The sequence below is a fragment of the Penicillium subrubescens genome (assembly GCF_028828155.1).
Source record: "Penicillium subrubescens strain IBT 31985 chromosome Unknown utg000003l_segment0_segment0, whole genome shotgun sequence".
NCBI lineage: Eukaryota > Fungi > Ascomycota > Eurotiomycetes > Eurotiales > Aspergillaceae > Penicillium > Penicillium subrubescens.
The window spans coordinates 553,348-577,430 of record NW_026643153.1 but is presented as its reverse complement, the minus strand read 5'-3'; the positions used below and the strand labels follow the sequence as shown (position 1 = coordinate 577,430).

Below are 24,083 nucleotides of genomic sequence, written 5' to 3'. Positions count from 1 at the left end.
GCCGCCGATCCTGTTTACCGTGCCGTATTTCAAAAGAACGATGCAGTCGCGAAGTGCCTTCTTGCCAGTCTTGCGTTGCCCACGGTAAATCCGAGTCCTGTGTTTATGAAGACACGAGTCCTCCAGACCGTGATAATTCGCAGCTACGACGATCCAAGCGACGGGACCAGTGCAAATCCACCTTGGAATGTCATCAGATGCAACCCCAAGAGTCGCCCAACAATGGGACAACAATCCTACAAGATTGCGGTCAACCCGCCATCCAGCATCGAGAAGAAGAACAAGCCCCCTACGTCCATCAAGCATCCTTCGTGCAGGGCACTAAATTCCATGAGATATTAACAGAAGAACGCACCTTCAACGGGACCTATGGGAAAATGAACAATGTCCTCCACACAACCGCCAATGACTGCCTCCCTTCTACGACCCTATCCGAGAACGCCTTGTGCCAATCAAAACTTTGTTGGGCGAAAGCATACTTTGAAATGCCCCTCCCGGTAGAGTGTGTCCTATGGTACAGGCGTGTTGGGACACAGAGCTGACGACTGAACAGGCTACCTTGCCATTATCATACCAAATCCATGGCCCAACTTCATACTTTGTGGCAGCGGAAAAGAAGCCGCATACACTTCACCAACTCCTGCTCGTACTGAGCTACCTCTTCATTTCTACGATGCTTCCCGGGGATGAAGGGGCATTGTGGCGTATCATCTATCGGAGCGGAAACGACTGGGAAAAAGGGTTTGTTTTACAATACGATGGACTACTGTCATGGTTCATCGCCGCACGCGAGGCTTTAACCCGATCTGAAGCCCTACACAGCATGTCTCTGGAAGATTTGGAGCTCCAGATCAGGTACATCCAGTTCATTCTAGGACAACATGCATCGTGTCATTCAAGCTTCCTTCACACATGCTATCAGCGACCACTTCCTCCATACCGGCCTTTTGGGACCAAAGCAAGTGTCGCGCTGATTTGCCACGCCTTTATGGGAATCCAAGCCACCGACATGGACGGATATGAGTCCAAGGAGATCTGGGTATGTGGCGAAGAATTTCTTTCCACGATGGCTTTCCAACTAAAAAAATCGCCGCTTTTTCAAGCCGGGATCTCAATACACCAACTACAATCGATGATCCTGAGCCTTCAAAGAGCCTTCCAGCTCGAGGAAGTCCATGTCGCCTCAACAAAGCCGCAGAAGATCCTCATTGGAAATGATTCAGACCGGATGGAGTATTATCGACGAGCATTTTTATCGTTGAACCCAATGCTGTTACCGAAGATCTTGACATCAGCACTGGGGATAGAGCGGATGGCTGATTTGAGTATACACTGCCTGGCTACTCTCCTTGCAAAGATCTTCCACGAGGCGTACCCGATGAAGGATTTGGAAGCTGCTTTTAAAAAGGTTCCCGAGATTCTACTGTCAAAGCCCGATCGGATCGTGGCTACGGAAATGTTTCACGTCAAAGCATTCGAGCAAGCATGCCAGATTGACAATCTTGGTGGGTTCCTCACCACGCAGGATAAGCAGAAACGAAACTGACGGCGATGGCGACCACAGACAATAGATCACGCATCTTTGTTTTCCATGTCTCACTCGAGACGGAAACGTGAAAGGAATTGTCAAATATACAATGACGGAGATTTGATCCTGCTTGAGCGAAATCGCTGACATGATGCAAGATCGTATCAGCGACACGGGGAGAACTTCCGAGTTGGCCACGGACACAGACAATAGCATACAAAGAATATCAGGAGATGCACGCGGTGGTAAAAGGCGATGGAATTGTATAATATCGACTGTTCGACATTGCTGATGTTACTCTGTTGGCTGAATCATATTGTTCCCTCAATGGTAAATGTATCTGATTTGGTTCGAAAGCAGCTTCGCCCAGGCAAGATTGACGAGGCCACTGGCTGGGTGGTGTTTACCGCAACCAGGGGACGAGTGTGGCTGATTCCCTTTCTATATACGAAATTCCATACTAAGGAGAGGTGACTTGTGCAGAATCCAACTTGGCAGCCCCGCCCTGTCGAATCCATCCCGATGGGTCCACTGAGGTGATCATCTGGATCTGGCTTCTAACCCCTGTTCAAGCAGTTTGTAATCATATTTCGCATCTCTTGCTTCGATGCTCCCGATCGGATCACGTCGAAAGATGCTAGAGTTCGGAGGAGCTGCCAACTCGAATCATCTCTATTAATTCGGCCAAGAATGCGCGGTAGTATTGTAGTCTCTCCCGGGCCTCTTTCTGGGTGGCTTTAGGGCGTTTAATCGATAGCACACTCACGACCACACCTTTGGCATTATGAGCATGGCGGTCCATTCCTACACTGGTAGGAGGGGTGAGAAGTAAGGAAACAGGCGATGAGGCCAACCCAAGCGAGAAAGAACGAACAAAATGCATTCCGTACCCGTGTCCGGTGTCTTCGGCACTCTTTGCAGGCAGTCGAAGCCGTTTTTATTCTCTCGCTCCCTTTGCTTTTGTGTAGGTCTGCCTGGTGGTACTGGCCAAGGCTTCATTCATGGCCGGGAACGAAGTGGAAAGGCCGTGCTGACTCATTGTGAAGAACTGCGGAAAGGAAGCCAGGAGACACAGATGCGCGCAATTGAACCCGGGCAAAGTCTCGAAAATGATCCGACTATAGACTCGAGAAATCCCTGCCTTGGGAACGCTCTTCACAATATCGGTCCCAGTTGAGATACGTCCGACAACACTTAGCCTTCGTTCTGGGGACGAAATATGAAAGAGAGCCCTGTTTGGGTATCTCACACAATTAAGGTTTCAGGGGAAAGCCACAAAGAATCAGTCCTAGAGTTGCTTAAATATCGGGAAAAGTCGCGATAGGTCTATAAGAGAAAGGGATTCTTTTCGGGAGCACTAAGTGAAAACTGGGGAACTGGCGGGTGAAGGGGAATGCGCTTGGCCGAACTCGACCGATTGGTCGGCGATCATATTTCCTTACTTTCCATAACACGGTACGGAGTACAGACTGCAAAGTGGATTTGTTCGCGATGGATGGAAATGTCCTCTACGGGCTCGATCTTCCGGATCCACATAATTGAGTTGCATGAACCCTTCCATTGCTCACCATCGAATTCCCCCCAACAGTAAGAGACCAACACCGAGGCGTATTAACCGTCAACGTAATTTCCAGCCGGAGAAAACCCAAAGTTCCCCGGGCGGTAGGGTGTTGCTCCTTCGTGGAACCCTCCGGGCCGGGAATAGCTTCACGAAAGAAAGTTCGTAACAGTTGCACATCATAGTTCCGGCATTGAAGGAACATCAGGGGACACAGATTGCCTCTTAGGGGCAAGGAGCTTTAAGCACTTGTCTTGAGAATACAAAGTAGAATACCCTTTGCGTGGCTTCAGGTGATGAAATTCACGCATGATGTGTGATCGAACGGGCCCGCTTCTTGCTGCGTTATTCCGATGGGTTCCCACTTTCGGCTTTACCCAGTAGATTGGGTACGTATCACTGGGACGTTGCTTAAAGTTCCGTGAAATACTGACACTTTTAGTTGACTGTTCACTGGTGCCTGGTGCACTCGCTGCATAACCTGGATGATTAATATCGACCTCTTTGTAATTCGGTTCGCTGGCAAGAACACTAACGCTGAAAGTGCTGAGTTGAATAAGCGTCGGATGAAGACACCAAAAACCAAACAGACATCTTGTCTGGCTTTATGTATCTGGAAATACTAGCTCCCGAATCCGTTTGCTTGATGTGCGATGGTGCTCCACTGTCTTCTTGCGAACTCAAGGGATGCGGAGAGACTAACGTTGAAGTTCCACTCGCGAGGGAAGATGGAGCGGCCGCGGTCGTAAGAGCGCAATAAGAACTTGTAGTCGATTCGACACCCATAGTGACCAGATCAGTATCTCCCGCAGCTTAACCTCTGCTGTGCAATATAAAAGAGATTTTTTATGATTCTATTTCCGCACTCTCATGAATATGCCTTGTTACCTGCCGACATCACCACAACGCGGCACGGTATAATAGTTTCCCCGGGGCCACAGCACAGGGATGGTTTTTCCGCGCCAACCCTGATACGAAAATAAATTCAGAAGGTTTACGGCAGCTTCGGGAACGTAGTCGTACGCCCGCTTTTGAAGGGCATTGATCGGAATGATCCGTCAGCTTTTACCCCCTGCTTGAGCATCTTGCCGATGATAAATACTAACACAGCGCGACCCTACTCGAATATTTGCCGGGTGCTGAAATATTAGTTATTTTTTGACTTATTTCATAAGCTCTGGGGTACTCGTATTGACGGTGCCTACGGTTAGGTGTATCCAGAGTGAGATTAAGTACTGTATCCGATTCGAACGATCCATGGGATCGCGTTGCCTGAACCTCTCCACCTATGAAGGCCCACTTGTTGCGGAAAAATGGGGGGATCTGCGGTGGAGTTTCCTTCAACACAAGGATCTCCATGCTGTCGGTCAGCAGAGGTCCGTTCCATATTTAACTGCAGAAACTGAACGGAAGTCGCTGGCCCTGGATAAATGGCAACAGAATTCGAAACAAATGAGAACATCGTCCAAGAATGGCATTGGGCTCTTTCTTATCGAGCCACTCCTGATCCTGCAGTATTATCTCCCATGAACCGGGTTCGACAATTTAGATAGATTTTTCGTTCTGGGGAAAATCGCAAATCGCCGGAATTTCTTGCGCCGCGATAGATCTCAGTGCCCTGCCTGATCGGCGCTGGCAGCCTTGGATTCATTGCGACATCGGGTGCAGACTAATAATTCGAAAGATCTTCGCCCACGCAAGGCCATTCCACCCCAAATCCAACACTCACACTTTTGCGACACGATGTTCGAGGACGTTTCTTTTCCGTCGCCCTCGTCGCCCTCGTCGCGGCCGACTCATTTGACAGTCGATGGGGACGATCGGTTGATGGGCGACTGCAACAGCATGTTGATTTCGCCGCTGTCGTCACGCTCCCGGTTCACCAACTGTCGCTCCCAACAGCAGCCGCTCGCATCTATACCCTTTCCGTACGAGCCGAAGCGTCTCTCGATCTCAACATTGACACAGAGGTTGCATGAACACACTCTCCAAGCCCCCAGCGGGGGCGAGACTTCCGATCAGGGCCGACCACGGCACGATCGGGCCTGGCTTTCCAGCCAATACTTTGACGATGTTCTGACGCCACCAGATGTAGGTCACGATGAGAACAGACATTGCCATCCATCGCTTTCACCCTGCTCGAACTCGAGCCCGACCACTATCCCGCTAGAGTTCCCCTCTCTCGATAGGCCCGACTGCCCGAACTTGACCATCATCCGACCAGATCACTTCCGAATCCGCATGGAACGGCAACACATCTCGCATATACAATGCATTGAAGGGGATATCGATTCAATTTGTCGCAACATTCTCGCGGATGACTCTTTTTACCCAGACGGCCTCCGTGAAGACGATTACCACCCCAGTTCGCTTCCACCGCGATCCTCACCGCGTCAGAGCCCAGCAACGCTACACCGGAGCCGGTTCGGACCACCCGACTCGTTGGCAAATCAGAGGCATAGGCGGCGGAGGAGCAGCCCGGGCACTATGAAATCACACCGGATAGGTAAAAGCCACTACACCTCCTTTGCGGGGCGGCGGGATGCTTCCAAACGCGCCGATAGTGGTATTCGAAGAAAGAGCACAGCAAGCGCAGCTGTCGCGGGACGGCCTTGATATTTGTGGATTTGCATTTTATTTTATCGCAGGTCATAACTGTCTGCAGGCGGGCAGTGTCGCTCGCCTAGCGGGAGAGGACTCTGTGGCCCTGGTAATTCTACCTGTGTTTCCCTACCAGTCGAAATGGCAAACGGAAGATGTGCCCTTCCTATGATTACGTTTACCCATAAGGAAGGTCAGGGGAGTAATAAGTGCGTAATCAGCCCCCAGTCCGCTCACACAGAGCGACATTTCTCGCCGGACTGTTGGGACAATGGATTCATGCCATCTCGCGGCTTCCGGTGTTAACGCACTGAAGAGACCAAACGGTGCGGTCCATCCTGTGGCCTTGCCTAGAACCTCTCTGGTACTGTGGTCGAGGTCATTTACAATTTCCAATTACGGTCCGAGCTTGAAGTCTCCGAAAACACAATGGACATCCCCCAGGCAGGGTAGAGTCTATTGCAGTGCCCGCAGGAAACGAGACCGCAACTTGCCAATAAGGGTTCCGAGGTCAGCTGTAAGTCAACAAAGACTAAGATTGTACGAACGAGTGAATGAGCCCAAAAATGAGAGGAATACTATTCATGTCACCGGGCGGAATATTTTTTTTGTTCCCTAGCCTACTAGCTATAACAATCTACATAGTGCAAAAGCTGCAGCTCAAAAACGTGACTTGTTCTGTTGCAAATGCAGCTATTGAGTAGCCGTTGCTCACCAGCACAACGGTAATGTGCACCGCCAATGCCTGCCTACATAGTGGAATGTGGACCTACATAACTTCTAAAGATAGGCCCGCAGCTTTGTGTTTGTCACACTTGGCACAATGTGGCGTTGGTGATGATTTTGCCGTTAGGCCAACAGTAAAGCGAGGGTCTTTGCTTAAGTTCACTGGACGAAATGTCCATAACATCAGTTCAAGTGATCAAAATCATGGGTCTTTTTCGGGGGTTGAAAGGATGTGACTATTGAGTCGACGATGAACCGTGAATAGAAATAATCGGTAAACAAAACCCTGAAGCTCCCAGAATTTCATTGATCATAGTCCAATAGATGTGAAGGAACTTCGCGGTCTTGACCTGGAACCCGTGAAAACTTGTTCGTCAGTTAAAATTTTAAACGCTGACATGTCAATAAACTCACTACGGCTGTTTAACATGACTTTGGCTTCTCTCGGTGACAATTTAAAGTTTAGCACTCTAAGCGTCACTCAAATTGGAGGAATATGGAATGTATTTGTTGAGTCAATGGTGAACCGTGGCCGGATACAATAAATGAGACACGAAGGCTCAATCGACAAAATGATGGTCTGGCTTCAAAATACCGGCGAGAGGTGACACACCACTCTAAGTTGTACCAAGGATACCTGAGAATCCTATCAAGCCTATCTAAGCGTGAACCTTCTCCAAAAACGCCATGATGAGAGTTACACTGCGAGTGCACAGTGGCATGAATTCATCAACGTTTGGTCACTAGCGTATGAAGGACGGGAATATGAGGGAAGGGGTAGGCGAAATGTCTATAAATACCACCTTCTGCTCAGGAGGAATCTTGAATAAAACCAATCACGGTTACTCTCGCCCACGAGAAGTTTTCCTGCCCAGATCTCGCTGGCATGAATCACAAAGATTACGGTCTAGCATGACCTTGGCCGTGCCTTTCTAGGCTACTGCAGGCGTCGTCAGTGCTGGACACTAATGTCAGCCGGTATTTGATGAGACTAGGTGGTTACGATATCTCTTTTGTACGAACGCTTCTCTTCTTTGATTCTGGATGAGCTGACCTAGCCCCAGCCTCCACCGCCGCTACAGTACCATAGCCATAATCACCTATTGTATGTATGTGCACCGCCGCCCTAATATTTTGATATTGTACTGACATTGAAGATGCTACGAATTTCTTAGATACCTCTTCGGCATTCCCAATGACTGGAGTGGGCATTTTGCACATTCACCTAATCAAGCCCGTGGCTAGTCATGAGAATGTGTGTCTTACAATGACTACTTTTACCACTTGCTGATGATCTGTGTCAGATATTCCAGCCTGACAATCTTTATCGTGAACAGATCAATGGTCAGCACTAGCTCCCAATTTCCCCCGACAGATGGGCTAATTACCTCATGCCCACCCTAAGAAGGGTCTCAAAATGACGACAAGCCCGCCCATCCTCCGCTTCGGCTATATTACAAGTACTCTACGTATGTGATGGGTTGGTGTATTCAGATGTCTCCATGGCAGGTGAAGCAAGCTACATGCTCTTTTGCAAGCACGATAGCAATACCTCCTTTCAAAACGGGACTGGCGATGGATCTTTGAATGGGTTGTGATTTGGTTAGTGCCACTCAAAGTCCCGGATCTCAAAGAGTGTTGCAAGCAAGCCGACTGACTGCAACTAGAACCAAGAAATAAAGGCCAAAATCTTCAAATCGGGGACAGTGGTTGATATCGTCTGCCACGTGGGTTTCGAGCCTCTCACAAACACCAAAGCGACGAAAATACTTTCAGTGATCTTTGAACCATCGGTCGCTTCTCGAATCGTTCGCAAGGGAAGTAGGCCGCACCATGGAGATAAATCGTTACCACTGCACGCTGGGAGGCCTGTTTCAGGCTCAAGACGACAATGAGGGAACTGGGACAACTCATCGATGATACCAACAAACCCGGCGTGATCGAATGCACGAAACCACACATCCTGGAAGTTAAATATGACCAATACGCTTACAAACGCAATCAAGCGCGAGCGCTTCGGGCAGAGATCAACGGATGTGCCTTGGCTCACCCAGCGGGATGGGATAATGGCCGACGACTCGACGAGGTAGCCAGCTCTGTTGATCTCGGTTCCGCGGTGAGCCACCGGCGATCTGACAAAGACCGCAACGACGTTCAGGTCATCTCCCAACCCTCCTTCGTCGATCCCAATGGTCCTGAAAATAAAGACAGCGATGAAAACCCAAAGTACCTTCTGCATACATCTGCAACAAAACAAGCACATCCGAATCGGGCTGATATCGCAGCCCAATCGGGTTAGCGTGGCTGAATTGGCGCCTCGTCCACTAGTTCCAATCCCCCCCCCTGGACCACCAGAGCCATCGCTAATACTGCGTCATGCAAAGGCCAAAACCACCCTCTTACCTCGCGGGGGTTTTCCTTGATATTTGGCCTTCTTTTCTCTCCAGCTTTTCTATTCTCTTCGGAGCTGTCCCAATCATCAATCTCCCGCCTCTCTGCCCCATTATCCAGTGGGGCCTTTGATCGGCATTGTCTCGCTTGCTTTCTCAATTTCCAGCCACTCGCACAGCTGGGGGCTCTGCCTCCCGGTTCATTTCAATTCAAGATGACGACAACAGATGTGTGTGTCGGTAACAAGTACCGCATCGGGCGCAAGATCGGTGGCGGCAGCTTTGGTGACATCTACCTAGGCACCCACATTATCTCCGGTGAGGAGATTGCTATCAAGCTCGAGAACGTCAAAGCGAAGTACCCTCAGCTGGCATACGAAGCCCGTGTCTACAAATCTCTCGCTGGCGGTATCGGTATTCCCTTAGTCCGTTGGTTCGGTACCGAATGTGACTACAATGCCATGGTGATTGATCTCCTAGGTCCCAGTCTGGAGGACCTGTTCAACTTTTGCAACCGCAGGTTCTCACTCAAGACCGTCCTGCTTCTCGCCGATCAGCTCATATCCCGCATTGAGTACATCCACGCCAGGTCGTTCATCCACCGTGATATCAAGCCCGACAACTTCCTAATGGGTATCGGCAAGCGTGGTCACCAGGTCAATGTGATCGATTTCGGACTGTCCAAGAGGTACCGTGACCCCAGGACTCACTCTCACATTCCCTACCGTGAGAACAAGAACCTTACGGGTACTGTCCGTTACGCCAGTATCAACTCCCACCTGGGTGTCGAGCAGTCGCGCCGTGACGACATGGAGTCACTCGGCTACGTGATGCTCTACTTCTGCCGCGGCTACCTACCTTGGCAGGGTCTGAATGCAGCTACGAAGAAGCAGAAGTACGACCGCATTATGGAGAAGAAGATGTCCACCCCAACCGAGGTTCTCTGCCGTGGGTTTCCCAAAGAGTTCGCCGTCTACCTGAACTACGCTCGGTCGCTCCGCTTCGACGACAAGCCTGACTACATGTACCTGCGCAAGTTGTTCCGTGACCTCTTCGTCCGCGAGTCCCTGCAGTACGACCACGTCTTCGACTGGACCGTCTACAAGTATCAGAAGAACGTCAGTTTGATTGTGGACGCGTCCTTCCTGGACGCGTCCAGGAAGGACAATGGTGACGAGCAAGCGCAGCCTGGGGTGCGGCTGGCAACCCCGGCCAGTACTACCGCCAAGCCGGGTGCGATCTGGAGCCAGCGCAACAAGGTCATTGACCGCAGCACGCTGGACCACACTCCGGACACCAACCGTGCCGTGGGAGGCAATGACAAGGGGTTTCACACAGCGTCGCATCCACCCCGTAGAACGTGGGTCAGACCACCGTGCAATTGAAACGACCTTCCGGGCCATATCGCGACCCACGCCTCCTCCGACACCCCAGTTCTTATTCCCGAGGCTCCACGGGCCGACATCAACAGGGAGTTAAAATGCCTAGAGACAGAGATAATAAATATCACAAGCTGCTCGGAACTGGACGCAACGGTTGGGCGCTTGACGAGCAAGGTCAGCCTAGCTAGCCGCCAACTTGTCCCAGTGGCTCAACAGTCCCCATACAGTAAACGGTGGTGGATACCGGAGTTAACTGCGTTGCGAGACACGTACATGTGGACCCGGAACCGGTGCCCACGGGCTCAGCGATACGGTCGGTTGATCTGGACTGTCTATAAGTCCTCTTAAGAAGGCCTCTCAGAAATCCCGTTTTGAGTGTCGAATTGTCCGATAGTAGCTGTTCCAGGCCTCTGTGAGACTAGCCATAGAGATGATCTGCGCCCGCTAAGCTCTCTCAGCTCGGCAGTAGACCTCACAGGCCTCCGTTGCAAGTACTTCTCGTCCCCGCAGAATAATTTATCAATCATTATCTGCAGTAGTTGTTTGATACACCTCCACTGGAGGTTCTTCTGGAGTTGTGAATATTCGATCATTTGGGGTAGAGGGGTGCGAAAAGGGTGCAGCTGTGCAGCTGCGCAGGCGCAAGACGCTCCGAGGCATCAAGATTCTCAGCCCTATACAACACCAATATTTCATCGGCAACAAGCAGGATCGGACCATAGTTGATGGCATGCAGAGACTCAGGAACCTGTCGGCGGAAACCAGACGATTACATGAGGGCTGGGGCAGCGAATCCGTAGAAACATGAGACAGATCGTTCTGAAGATAGTTTGACCTTTTGGCCCATTCTGAAGTCTGAAATCACTCAAACACCGCCGACCTTGGCGATCTTGCAGCACCTAGAACTGACACTAATTTACCCATGCAGTCCTCTGACTCGGAAGTCTAACCCGGTACCATTTCAAGGAGAATTAGCGGACAAGCAAAGCGAGACAACAACAGTTTTGTGATTCAGAACGCAAACCGAACCTTATATTAGATGGAGTCTCAGATCTCATATGGCGACCTTACCGCCTGCCAATCATCCGGATCCTCCTCCCCACCCTTTCCCAAGCGAAACTCCTTCTGCTCCTCGCAATAACCTGCCCACCACTTCCCAAAGGCCTGCCGATTATACAGCCATCTTGGCGCACCTCCTCCCTCACCAAAGAGGTCCAGAATGTGGTCGCAGTAAATCCACACGCCCTCAAGATGCTGCGGTAGTAATGGCTTCCTGTCCTTGCGCGCGACTATGATGGTGCCGACATGTGATTGCCATGCCGGAGGCGCGAAGCCCGAGTCGGGGTTGATGTTAAGGTACGTAGCGATCTGGTTGTCCAGGTCGGCACGGTTGGCAGATCGAGTGCCTAGTTGATGGAGAACCAGCGGGACTTCGATGAGCCCTGGGACGGGAGGAACGGTCCGGGAGAAAACGTCATGATTTGCGGGGATTCTGGTGGTGGACCAAGGCGGATCTTTGACTTTCTCGGCCTCACACCGGACGACGACAGCTTGAATGGGCGCCGAAGCGCCGTCAGTTGCCATCGAAGTGGATATAGACGAGAGCAAGGAGGCTGGAGCAGGTGGCAGGGTTGCTTTTGGCGCAGCCGCCGGTGACGACGTCTCTGGCTCGGAATCCGTGTCTATGTTGTCCCATTTCGAGTAATCTATAGGTGCCATGGAATCAGCATAAGTCTTTGCGTGAAGAGGACCGAATCCAACCTGCGTGACTGCTCGTAAAAGGCACTAAGTCGGGAGATCCACCATCGGGAGAACCACCCGGCCGTCCGACGCTCGGACCACCTAACGCCCATGACCTCCAAACCATTCCGAAAGCTTTCTGTCGGAACAGTAGCAGCAGTGGAGAACGGAGAACGGAGATAGTTACTATCTCCCATTTGTATTAGTCATTATTATGCCCACATAAATTGCCAGAAAGGGGCTTTATAGCAATTCAGACATGTTGATATCCGATTGGGCGCAGTATGATTTACTAAGCAGTTTCCGACTCTTTCGTGTCACCTCAGGCAGAACACGGTTTAGCTGAGGTGACCCATTCAGATGGGGTGCGACCAGGGGTCCATGCCACGGGTACCCATATTAATTGGAAGTTCCAACGCCAAACAGCCTGCTGCCATTGTCCAGCCCCGCCTTTTCCACAACTCCTATAATACCGACGTGCCTCCTCCAGAGACCAAGCAGGATGCAGAGACGATATAGGAGAAGAGAGAACCCCAATGCTAGCAAGGTAAGGTTGGGCACATTGATGGATTTTCTTGGCAACCCTGAAACTGTACCTCCACCCAGCTAATGGCCCTCCTTTTTGTTAGTTTCTTTTCACACAGTTCAATACTAACTCAGCACAGGACGATCAGGGTTCTAACCATGTGGAAGAGACGCATAGTTCCTCTGCTCATAGCCCAGGCTCTCTCCTCAGCCAAGACGGCCGTTCATCTGTCTCATCCCCACCACCGCCTCCAGATATCGACTTGACTCCCGGCCGCCAATTTCACCCTGAAAATATATACCCTCACCACTTCAGCCAAGACGACATTGAGGTTCCGACGGGAGACCGCATCTATCTTGCATGCCCCGGATCAAAGCGAAAGTGCCCCCATTGTAACGCACACGTGGTCCACAATGACTGTCTTGTAATTGCGATTGATGGGGCATGTTCGAACAATGGCAAGGACGACGCGCGTTCGGCAATTGGGGTATTCCATGGCTACGACAACGACTTCAACATCTCCTATACTTTAGACAGCTTTGACCGTCACACAAACCAGATAGCCGAACTGGAGGCTTGCTCGAGAGCTCTATCTGATGCAATCATTATACAGGCAGAGTGGGACATGGCAGACGATCGCCTTAGTGCAATTATAATCAAGTCTGATTCCGAGTACGTGGTGCGGGGCCTGACTGAGTGGCTCCAGAAGTGGAAGAAAAATGGCTGGAAGAATGCCAAGGGCTCTCCAGTCGCGAATTCTACCCATTTCCAACGGATTGAGCGGCTGATTGAACAGCTTGAACAGCATATCTCCGTCAAATTTTGGATGGTGCCTCGAGAACGGAACGCGATGGCAGATAGTCTAGCGAAAGCTGCTCTAGAAGAAAAGGGTACCGGGCAGCAGTATTACGCCGTGTAGACTATTTTATATCTCTAAATATATTCTACTACATTTGAAGGAAGGCCGAGGAGCAGAATTAGGGGAGGAAAGATCAATTCAGGGGCATAGGGACAGATCTTTCAACGGTTTGGTGAAGAAAGATGAAGAGTTATCGGTCATGACAACGCAGAAACCATGCTAATTCTGTACGTATAATCCACCTAGACCACCACTCATCTTGATTAGCATACCTAATTGCAGGAGCTTGGTCCCCGAACAGTGGCTCTCGACTGGATTCTCATTCTAAAATTTCCGGGTGACCGCATTCTACCATTTGCATTTGCCGCACATGCAGAGGTGTTACGAGTGACCTATGGAACATCCCCTTCAAAATCCTATCAGTTTATCCAAAATCCACGCCAACCTGGATCCGTCATCTAAGATCTGCCAAGGCGCGGTTGTGACATGCGTGTTGACCGGCGAAGCGATGGCGACGTGCTAGACGCCGCCAGCTGGGACGATCCTCTGGCAAGTCGAGCTGACCGACGGACACCGTGTTCCACGCCATGTCTCATCAACTGCCCCTGAAGAAAATAAAGAATCCGGATATTCGATGTAGCTTCCATAGCACTCCGGAAGTGGCAAACATTTCTTGCTCGGCGGTCGCGGCAAAGACGCCTGACAACGGGCTCCTTCCCATTACGGGCTGCCAGCTCCAGGGCTGACTCTCCATATCGATTAGGACCCGTGACATCTAGTCGATCGTCCTTGAGCAATAGCTCCACAATATCCAGATTCCCATAGGAGACAGCCATGTGCAGTGCGGTATCCCCAAGAGCGGTCTTTGCATTAACATCCAGTCGAGACCCTTCCTCAAGAAGCAACTTTGCAACACCACGGTAGCCATTTTCGATCGCAATAAATAGGGGAGACTTGTGCCAGACAGTCTGATTGATATCAACCTCGTCAAGGGAGACAAGTCGGCGTACAACTTGCAAATGCCCCCTTTCGGCAGCCAGGTAGAAAGGAGATGCTCGTGACACATTCAAATCCAGATCGGACCTCGTAAGGAGGAGTTCCAACATCCGCAGATCGCCCTGAGCCGCCGCGTAGCTGAGGGCCGCCCACCCCTGGTCATCGCAGATGTTTGGGTCCAGTGAATCCAAGTCCACAAGCGCACAAGCGAGGAGAATGTTTCTATTTTCAACCGCAAAGTGAAGAGCAGTCTTTTGGCCAAGGCAGCGTGCATTGACATTGGGTGGTTCCTCGGCCAAGATCTGCAATGCGACTGATCCATGGTTTCCACGAGCGGCTGCACAGAGAGCTGTAGCTCCTTCGCTGTCCGAAACAGCAATGTCAATTCCAGGCGTGCTCAAAAGTAGTTTTGTGGTTGACTTGTGCCCATAAAATGCAGCGAAATGCAGTGCTGTGTGGCCCCCTGGGTCGGTACTCTTGACATCGACTCCATGGCTCAGCAACAGTCGGATGACGTCATCATGCCCGTTGCTGGCGGCTTGGTGCAACAAGGGCTGGCCGTATCTGTCCGTGACATGGAGATCTGCACCATAGATAATCAGGGATTGAGCGATTTCTTTCAGACCGGCGTCGACGGCTAAGCAAAGCGGATGATCTCCGGCATTCACGTCCACCAGTCGAGGTTGTGAAGGATAAGCTTCTGCGTGATGAAGCAGCATTTGGGTGATGGGCAAATTCCGTTTGGAAATTGCCAGGTTGAGAGGGGTGGTCCGTCGGCAGTCCATCATCCATATGTCGCTTTGCAGTTCCAAGAGAAGTCGCACCAAATCCTCATCGCAATTGGCGACAGCATACCAGATGGCATTTCGATCCTTGAAATCCATACAATCCACTGATGGATGGAAATATCGCAATAAAATGCGCGCCATAGACAGGCGTCCCCGCTGCAGAGCGTACAGTAGGGGGGTCTGCTGTTGGTCATCTTGCCAGTTGATATCTGCCGCGCTTTCCAGAAGAGTTCGGATCATTTCTTCACTTCTGATTTGAATGGCGTGAAATATAGGCGTGCGGGATCTATAATCTTGCGTGTTGGCATTTCCTCGATGTTCCTTTAGCATTCGATTCGCCAGACCGATTTGGTTGTGTTGAGCGGCCCAGGTCAAGGCAGAGCTACGCTGATGGCGAACATTGAAGGCGTAGAGACACGGGAGGAAGACGTCTCTCGAAAATCTATTCACAAGTGCCATCGCAAGCAAATCCCGTGATGAATGCAAGAAATCTGCAAGGTAGAGAAGGATTTCTGCGGGAAGCCGAAACAGCATCTTGGGGTCTTGGATCCGAGACTGAGCGTCGTTTGCTTGGATATCAAACGCATACCAAGGACAAACGTCAAGATTCCAAATGGTAGTCAAATAGACCTGAAAACGTATCGGTGGAAGGAATGGTCGCTTTTATATCGTTTGTTCAGTTTCTGATGCATCAGCCTAGGTCTCTGATTCAGGCTAACGTGCTATTCTATGGATCTCTAGAGGCAAACGGGAGGCTCCCAGGAGCTTATGAATTCCCAGGGCCCGAGAGATCCACTCACAGGAACGCCCGTCGTGATTCTAGGAAATAAGTCTCAAGGGATAGGTTGAGGTCCAAAAGCCGCGTAGGAGCTCCTGGGGCCACATAGGCCATAAAATCGATTCACATTAGCGTGTCTCACATAAGTAGCAATGTGGCATCCTGCTTGTCCTTTGCAGATATTTCAATCTGCGAACAGATGCTTACTCCAAGAAGTCAATCTAAGCAAGCAACAAACTACTTATAAATAGTTGAGGGTATAACTAATTGATTCGCTATCTTGGTTATACTGGATTCTCATTCAAAAAATCTTGGGCTTATCTGGATATGCAACAACAGCATTGTGACTAGTAGTCAGCTGGCCAGACTAGCCCATCATATATTCGACAGACTCTATCACAAGAATGGAGTCTCAATCCGTAGCGGTGACGCTCGTAGATATATTCCCTTCCCAAGCGCAACTATTTTGTTTTTAAGTTTTCCGTTACAATAGTGCACTCACTCAGTCATATTGAATAGATTTCGTTTGATCTCAGAGACTATAATTCAGAGTAACTGATACAGTTTAGCTTGCTTAGGTACAAAAATGCGACCAAGAACACTATATCGCAGTCGGAATCGTTACCAGAAAAGCGCTTCTCGAACTGCTTAGACTACCACCACGGTACGGTTCATAGTCTCCAAGTAGGGGAAAGGCCCAGCCTTCGATTAATGGATTAGCAACTTAACACCAGAAGGAAGGTACCCCACTATGTCAGACTTCACTTACTCCGACAAGAGCCGCACGGGCAACATTGATTTGTGCATTACCAGCTGCGATCAAGTTAGGAAGTGTGACCGTAAAGTTCTGATAGGGAGGCTGGCTCGATTCGTGGTGCTGCGGGTCGAAAGGGCCCTGGTAAAGAATAGTACCCATGACCTCGCCCGCTGGTCGACAAGCAATAGATACACAGGAGGAAACCCCAATTACAACAGCAATCTCGGTAGAGCCAGTCAAGGAGTTCTAATGCACGTGTTAGATTTATTTCACTTTTGGCTTTCAAATTTGCATAAGAGCAACATACAAGGCGTTGAACCTGGACGGTCACGTTGCTACCTTTGGTCACTGTATAACCGGTGGTAGGAAGGCCGATGATAGAATTCTGGGCCAAGGATACACTAGCTAGCACGACTGGAGAAATAATGGACTTCATGACGTGGGATTGAGTGCGAGATAATATTGACAGAGTGATGTAATGGAGTGATCGTGACACAGGCTTTTGGGACTCACTGGGACTCACAAAGTCTCCGCGAGCCTTTTTTGGAAGCGAGGAGCGGAAATCGATTAGATCGTGCTCCCTAATAGTAACTATAGTTAACTCGATAGCTCGAGTCCACAGAACTGAATTCCACTGGTTCACTTTCTGACCCATTTTTTCATTGGATTTTTCAGGTATACCCAAATTCTTCAAAAGAGAATATTAATCAGTGGAACCTTATCGTATGGGGGTGAGATGGTGAGATGGTGAGATAGCGAGGTGGTGAGGTGCGAGTTGACTCGCAACTGTGACAAGTGAAGTCTTTTCAGCGTTTAATCTTCGATTGTTCAACGGTGAGTTCCACTCAAATTCCAAAGCCTTTCTTGAGGATCTATGGTACGCGAGATGATCTGCGAAGAAAGGCCAGGAGTGTGACTCAGCCCGCACCGGAAGCGATGGTGACGCGCATTTCCCAATACTACGAGATTCCCTCAGATTGAAGCTAGAACGAACGTAGAAATTGTTTCAAAGCTCCGTGGAGACGCCGTGGACTTGATCCACACTGTGATTCAGACAACCCCAAAACAATACCCTCAGTCTTAACCGCAATTTCTTTTGTCTCTCAAAGCTCAACAACAAAATGCGCTTCTCTATTTTTGTGCTTCTCGCTATTATCTATGCATGGGGCTCCTTTGGTGGCACTCTTGAGGTTATTGATTTTGACAATCAATGCCTGGTATGGTCTAATGATAACCACGGTTGCACGGACATTCTGCATCCCTTGGCCGCTCAACGGAAGTGACTGTTCAGGTAGGTATTTATTTGGTAGGAGAATCGGCATAACGCTAACAAGCTTCCAGAATTGAGCAAAATTATCGATGCCTCCCGTCAAGACTCCCACATGTTTGTGGACGCTTGCGGCACGGAAGGTGGTCTACCAGCCGCGTCGATTGAAGTGGAACGGAACGGCCGGGTCACCTTCTTCAATCAGCACGTAGACAACTCGTCCTGTATATTGAACAATGGATTCAAGGTTGGGAGCAGGTGTAGTGCGGCAGACTGGGAATCTCCCACGAACCTATCTTTAGCACCCATGCAATCCACAGCCCCGCTACCAGTTGCCAACCAACCCTCGATTTACCAGTCAACCACGTCGATCTGTACTTGCTCCGCAGTCTGAATCAATATAGAAGACTTTCGGAGCAATGGCCCGTAGGTCTTGTCTCCGAGTTTCGGAGCTTTTTTCATTCCCGAAAATCCCTTAGTATGGACGAAAGTTGTGGTATGTGAGACCCGGTGCGGATTCGCTGATCTGATCAAGAAGGTGCATTATATTGTTGGTGCTCATTTTGTTAAAGATATTTTGGTAATAAATTGGTGTTACAAGCCTGGAGGGAAACGCGTCCAAATTTGTGCTGTTCGTAAGCGCGGACGCATATTGGAAGATATATGCTACATATTGTCTATATGTCAGAAAGGGCACAAAAGTCGATCGAGATAACAAGCGCGCCGCAGAGGCCTGAATACGAAGCATAGCCCGTGCACACATGAGATTGAATCTGGTCGCCAAGTTGTACCCTCGGTGTTATTTGTTCCTCACTTAGTCGATTTGGATAGCACCGCCCAGCTATGTTAAAAGAGTATAGAAAGTGAAAGTCACATTTCGCTCGTATTTTTCCTGACCATTTTGTCTGATTGATTGTGTTCTTTTCTTTTTCTTTCAACCAATTCGATTTTTGAAGAATGATTTACCTTTCACCGGCCGCCGTTCCCCATCTCTTGTTAGGATTCTGCAGTAGTTTGTCCTTGGAATTGGAGCCTCAATAGTGGCTGTCCCGGCTCTCCGAAATGTACTCCGTACGAAATCGGCTAGCCTCAGGAAGATACGTCGGGTTTCCTGGACGCTATATGGGCCCTAGAACCGACTTCTATGTTCCCAGAAACCGTATCAAATCCTCCAGGATCAAGAGAACGCCCAGGGCCAAGGTATGTGTTCTCGGGTTTGATAGAGCCGTCAATGGGAGCGTAACTGATTTCCTGAAAGTGAAGATGGAGACTCATGCAAGCTATGTCCGATTCTTTGTGGCTATTGGATTCCTGGACGGCTCACATCTTTCTAGAGTCGGTTTCTTGCAGCCTTTACCAACAATAAGTCTGGTTGATATTTACACAGAAGGGATCGCCAAATATTACATATCTTCCGTGCCAAGCCATTTTACGGATGAAAATTAACGTGAGAATACTGCTCCGGGCTTGGTCAAGATTGGTGGGTGGTTGGATCAAGAAACTAGCATGCTTTAATTCCAATATCAGATTCAATTGCTAAACTAATCTAGTAACTTTGTAATACATAAAGGCAATTCCTAGCTGGAGATTTATGTGAACAAGACTGATTGCAAAAGCAAGAACACTTTTACCCAGCCTTTCCCTGCCGTGATTTGCAAGCTACCCTAAATATGACCGCCGTCTGATGTACTTATTGGCAAAATACAAAATCAGCTTGTTCCATGCCATCAGGAGCTTTAGATACGTGGGCGGATGTATCGGAGCAAGCGAGAATAAGTCAAAACTCAAACCCAGGCCCGCGTGATGCCCCTCATCGTATCTTCTTTGGCGCCCCTCTCTTTTAGGTATGCTCCCGTAGCCGCCAAGTTTTTGCTATTAGGATTACCGGCGTATATCAGCCATGTCAATGGTGTGCCGCCCTCATAATCCATTGCATTGACATATGCTCCTCGTTCCAGTAAAATTTTCACTGCATGCAGTGAGCCGTACTCGGCAGCCCAGGAGAGGGGTGTTCGCCCCCACATATCACGAGAATCAATCTCCGGCTCACTTTGTAGGAGATAAAGAAGGAGGTTTGTACAGTCCCCCATGGCAGCGTAATGAAGAAGAGACCTTTTAAAGTTGTTGGTATCACCAGCTAGGTACTGTGTACACAGTTAAGTGGACAGCATGTATGCTCCAAAAGCAGAAAGTAGATTGATTGATGTAGATAGATGTGTGTTCGTGTCATCGTCCAGTGCCCCTGAATCTATACGGCGGGAGCCGCAGCTTAGCAAGATTACGTACAACATGTCTTTGCTTATCACGGGAGGGTATGTCCCGACATCTAGATTCCTAGGAACTTAAAACGTAAGTAGAACTTATGATCACGTCCTAGAGTTAAGTGGTGTCAATTTCACTGAGGGTTACTGTATATATTTAAACCTACTCTCAGCAAAGTAATCGCCTTCCGCCTGATCATATCACCAGGGACGTGAACTACTTCTGTCTACTGTTCAATATCCACTTTATCACGTGAATAATCTGAAATGGTCTTGTGTGACTCTATGGCTATCCCTGAGTCAGGGACGTTCGCCAATCCCTTATTGATCGAAGATAAGTCCGCTCTGCCAGACTCGGCTTCTAATTTCAACATGATCCAGGTTAAGGAGGATTGGCTTCGCGATGAGCCAGACCATCTTGATTCCGATGCCGACACTAAGATAATGACTACACCAAATTTTATGGATCTTTAACTGCATGGGCTCGCACTACACTGCCCGAGAGGTTTCACCACGACGGCGGTTTTCAGATTTTGGAGGGTCGCCCTGTGTCAATGTATGTCTGCTTGTTTAATCCTGATAGCTCAGAACTAATATGTCAGCAGGCTGGAAAGGTAGATCGCAATACTTTACGCCAGAGAAGTATAATCGAGCTTCGGCTTATCGGGGCTTAAAATCTGCTAGCATAAGTAGAGAATCATCACTGGCAGTGATAGCTATAGTGGCATAACAAAAATTTAGTACCCCTCTACATCTCTGCTTTCAGGGCCAGGTTCAATTTATCCATCTTTCCAACGATCAAAATCTTTATTTATCCCATCTACCTAGTAACTTATACCTTATCTATTATTATCAATGATCCCTTGTACCCTATAGTTAGAGTATAATGCAGGCTACACTTTCCAATACCTATAGATATACATATGCCTGAAGAAAAGCGATGTTTATATACATTATATTAAATATGGGTGCATTGTTTATACTAGTTATATCGTATCGGGGGGGGTTTTGGAAGGTGAGCTAAACCCAACCTTGGAATAAAAAGGCGGAGAAATAGTGCGCAACCACTGTAACTCTAGCCTATATACGGCTTCCGTACAGAGGAGCGATCGAAGTTGGTGGTAGACGAATCATGGCGGAACAATCAATGGTTTGTACTATGTGAAGTCATAGGTCTTTCGAGGTGGCGGTTGATTGGAGGAATCTGAATTCCCGAAGGGGCGAAGATTGCTCCTTCTCCAGATCCCTTGCATCTCATGGAGTGCTATGATGCCTTAGCCTCTCGTATCATTTTCTTTTTTATTTCTCAGCGAGCCTCGACAGTGAATATCTAGACTTATGTGTGGCAGAGGCTTGTTTAGAACTCTGTTGCTTACTTTTCTCGCCGCAATTTATTCCCGTGGATGAATCGCTCAATGTTATATCACCAATCTCTCCAGAACCTACCGTATATTTAGAAGATATATTTCCTACAAAGCGGAAGTACGCTTTATTTGGTTTTAATATGGCCCAAGGTCGGCTAAAGGGGCGTGAATTCCTCTAACGCTCTGGAAACACACTTCACTAAATCATCCTCCGATTCCAACCCAACACTAAACCTCACAATATGCTTGGGAATCCCCTGTGACTCAGCCCAATCGAGGTCAAAGACATGAGCGAGCTGTGCATATGGAAGGGCCAAACTAAAATTCGTGCCAATGCTTGGCCCCTTTCTCATATCTAACTTGTCATAAAACCTTACCGCATCGTACGGTTCCCGGAACAGGATACTCAGAACATACCCATATCCGCCGTTCCTGCGACGATAGAGCTCATAGAGTTGCCCGGTAGGCACCAAGGGAGGGTAAAGCACCGACTCAACTCTCGGGTGTAATGAGAGGAAAGTAGCCAGGGTAAGGGCATTGGCGCTACACCTGCCCACGCGTTTTTGGAAGTCTCGGGAGTTCTGGGCGAGGACAAGCGCCTCGGTTGGGAAGAGGAGGTCTTCGTATATAGCTGTAAGTCTAGCGTGGACTTCGCTGTAGTAGCGGCTCTGCGGGTTGACGACGGCACTCCTCCCCATAGCGTTGGCGGCGCCATTGAATACCTTAGTTAGGCTCGTGATAGCCACATCCACGTACGGTAGTATATCCACATTAACAAATGTTCCAAGCGTTTCATCGCAGACAACAATAAAGTCGTACTGATCTGCGAGGTTCCGGATCCGCTGAAGATCAGGAGTTCGAAGGAGGGGATTCGACGGAACTTCGCAGAACAAGACACGGATGCGTGATCCCAACGTGAGTGAGGCTTCTAGCTGATTCAACTCCTCTGTTGTCCCCTGACTGTAGAGTGTGAAGCGTTCATAGCCAGATTGGCCTACACATTTGGGGGTTTCGGCGTAGGGCCACCTAAACGAAGAATAAGTTTTGTCTTGTCACGGATTGAATCTAAAATTTGTTTTATGTGCTCACCCGAATACCACCGCTCCTGAAGCGCCTTTGTCCTTTGGGATCAGCGCCCGTGCCACGGCAGAAATAGCGCACATCCCCTTTGCGTAAAGGAATACATCTTTTGCAGACGGTGGAGGGAGCTCAGAATTATCAGACGCTATCAATTCCGCAATCCTGTTCCTAATCTCTATTTTCGCGGCTTGCTCTCCATCCGACAATTCGAGCATCGGGATGGCTATCTTGGCAGTGCAGGTGAGAGTGCCAGCGTGTGTGCCTGTTCCTGTGGCAGGAGCACAGAACCGCAGTAATTCATTTTGAGACTCGGAGGACATATACGGCCATAGCTGAAGATAAAACTCGGCATGCCGACCGGAAATTCCGTCACCAAAGATAGACCAGAAGTGGCCTGCTGCCGCCCTGGCATCAGCATCGTATATCACCGAGTAGAATCGGTCCCAATGTGTGGTTGTCGGGCCACTAGCCCCGTGGGATAGGTAGAGGCATACCATGTCAGCTCGAATATCCGAGTTATAGTGGTTCTGGAGATACACCATACATCGACTTGCTGCCTCCTTGGAGGTGAACACAAGGCAATGCATCTGTTCTTCTGGAACCGCGCACCGCTGCAGCACCGCGCTGGCTAACTGTTGCACGATACCGCTAACACCGAACCTGAATCAGTTAGCTAGGATTTCGAGTTCTGTAAAGTGATATGTGCGATTACCTTGGATAATTCGCCTCCATTTTTTCAATCACCCATTGATAGCCAAGGGGTCGGCCGGGTACCGAGTCCCATGTTGGCAAGGACACACTAACTGCCTGATCATGTCTGCCGTTAGTATGGGTAGTACGTACACTGAAGGAAAATAATAGAGTCTAGACACACATATTTGTCGCCAGGAGGTTGACTCGTTCCGAGAGGAAGCATCCTTGGCGGAGATATAGCACGCACAGGCACAGGCGCAGGCACAGTCATGGTGTCGTAGTTGCAGAACTATAATGAAGCCCGCTCCTTGAATAATCTCTGATAACCAACCGGGAATTGACGCAACTTTTATATTTATGTCAGACAATTATGGTTTTTGGTGTCTGAAACCTGGACGCTTTGCAGGTTGAACTTCGTACAAGTGGCGGTCAGACTTAGTGATCCAGAATGCAGGACATTTCCCAATGACCTATGTCCTCATGCAGAAGCTTTCCGGACTACCGGACTTAGAATTTTCTCCTTTTGCCGCTTTAGAACGTGGCGGCGTCTGTCAAAGTCTGACCGAGATGACTCTGACCGTGAACGGAATATAATTAATCTGGGAAAGGCCTTTGGAGCCCCGGCTCCATCAATACCTCAATACTTTCAAAGCAATCACGTACGAAGTACGTACTGCGATTAGGATCGTCCGTCTTCTAAAATATTCTGAATGGACTCGGTGAAGACATTGGTTGTAAACTCAACTGCAGTTGCAGAAATTAAAAGCTAGGTCATCACGGCCATGCAAA

General features: G+C 49.2%; 7 protein-coding genes across 7 annotated transcripts; 4 read left to right on the top strand and 3 right to left on the bottom strand.

The window, feature by feature from the left end:
* Nucleotides 1-673: 673 nt before the first annotated feature.
* On the top strand, nucleotides 674-1,546 carry N7473_004341 (uncharacterized protein; the record flags this gene model as incomplete). The annotated part of the gene is made up of 1 exon (XM_057150281.1): nucleotides 674-1,546. One exon carries the CDS (start codon nucleotides 674-676, stop codon nucleotides 1,544-1,546), a length of 873 nt encoding a protein of 290 aa, XP_057010391.1.
* Nucleotides 1,547-4,829: 3,283 nt separating this feature from the next.
* Nucleotides 4,830-5,702, top strand: N7473_004340 (uncharacterized protein; the record flags this gene model as incomplete). Its single annotated transcript, XM_057150280.1, has 1 exon — nucleotides 4,830-5,702. One exon carries the CDS (start codon nucleotides 4,830-4,832, stop codon nucleotides 5,700-5,702), a length of 873 nt encoding a protein of 290 aa, XP_057010390.1.
* Nucleotides 5,703-9,018: 3,316 nt separating this feature from the next.
* On the top strand, nucleotides 9,019-10,188 carry N7473_004339 (casein kinase 1 family protein; the record flags this gene model as incomplete). Its single annotated transcript, XM_057150279.1, has 1 exon — nucleotides 9,019-10,188. The coding sequence occupies one exon, from the start codon at nucleotides 9,019-9,021 to the stop codon at nucleotides 10,186-10,188; it is 1,170 nt and encodes a 389-aa protein (XP_057010389.1).
* A 1,044-nt stretch (nucleotides 10,189-11,232) lies between these two features.
* Nucleotides 11,233-11,904, bottom strand: N7473_004338 (uncharacterized protein; the record flags this gene model as incomplete). Its single annotated transcript, XM_057150278.1, has 1 exon — nucleotides 11,233-11,904. The coding sequence occupies one exon, from the start codon at nucleotides 11,902-11,904 to the stop codon at nucleotides 11,233-11,235; it is 672 nt and encodes a 223-aa protein (XP_057010388.1).
* A 477-nt stretch (nucleotides 11,905-12,381) lies between these two features.
* On the top strand, nucleotides 12,382-13,951 carry N7473_004337 (ribonuclease H-like protein). The gene is made up of 2 exons (XM_057150277.1): nucleotides 12,382-12,472; nucleotides 12,591-13,951. The coding sequence occupies exons 1-2, from the start codon at nucleotides 12,428-12,430 to the stop codon at nucleotides 13,368-13,370; spliced, it is 825 nt and encodes a 274-aa protein (XP_057010387.1). The 5' UTR covers nucleotides 12,382-12,427; the 3' UTR covers nucleotides 13,371-13,951.
* A 2,569-nt stretch (nucleotides 13,952-16,520) lies between these two features.
* N7473_004336 (uncharacterized protein) lies at nucleotides 16,521-17,065 on the bottom strand (the record flags this gene model as incomplete). The annotated part of the gene is made up of 3 exons (XM_057150276.1): nucleotides 16,521-16,574; nucleotides 16,642-16,875; nucleotides 16,937-17,065. The coding sequence occupies 3 exons, from the start codon at nucleotides 17,063-17,065 to the stop codon at nucleotides 16,521-16,523; spliced, it is 417 nt and encodes a 138-aa protein (XP_057010386.1).
* Nucleotides 17,066-21,653: 4,588 nt separating this feature from the next.
* On the bottom strand, nucleotides 21,654-23,597 carry N7473_004335 (uncharacterized protein). The gene is made up of 4 exons (XM_057150275.1): nucleotides 23,476-23,597; nucleotides 23,314-23,408; nucleotides 22,611-23,261; nucleotides 21,654-22,547 (listed from the first exon to the last, which is right to left on the bottom strand). The coding sequence occupies exons 1-4, from the start codon at nucleotides 23,563-23,565 to the stop codon at nucleotides 21,677-21,679; spliced, it is 1,707 nt and encodes a 568-aa protein (XP_057010385.1). The 5' UTR covers nucleotides 23,566-23,597; the 3' UTR covers nucleotides 21,654-21,676.
* Nucleotides 23,598-24,083: the final 486 nt, after the last annotated feature.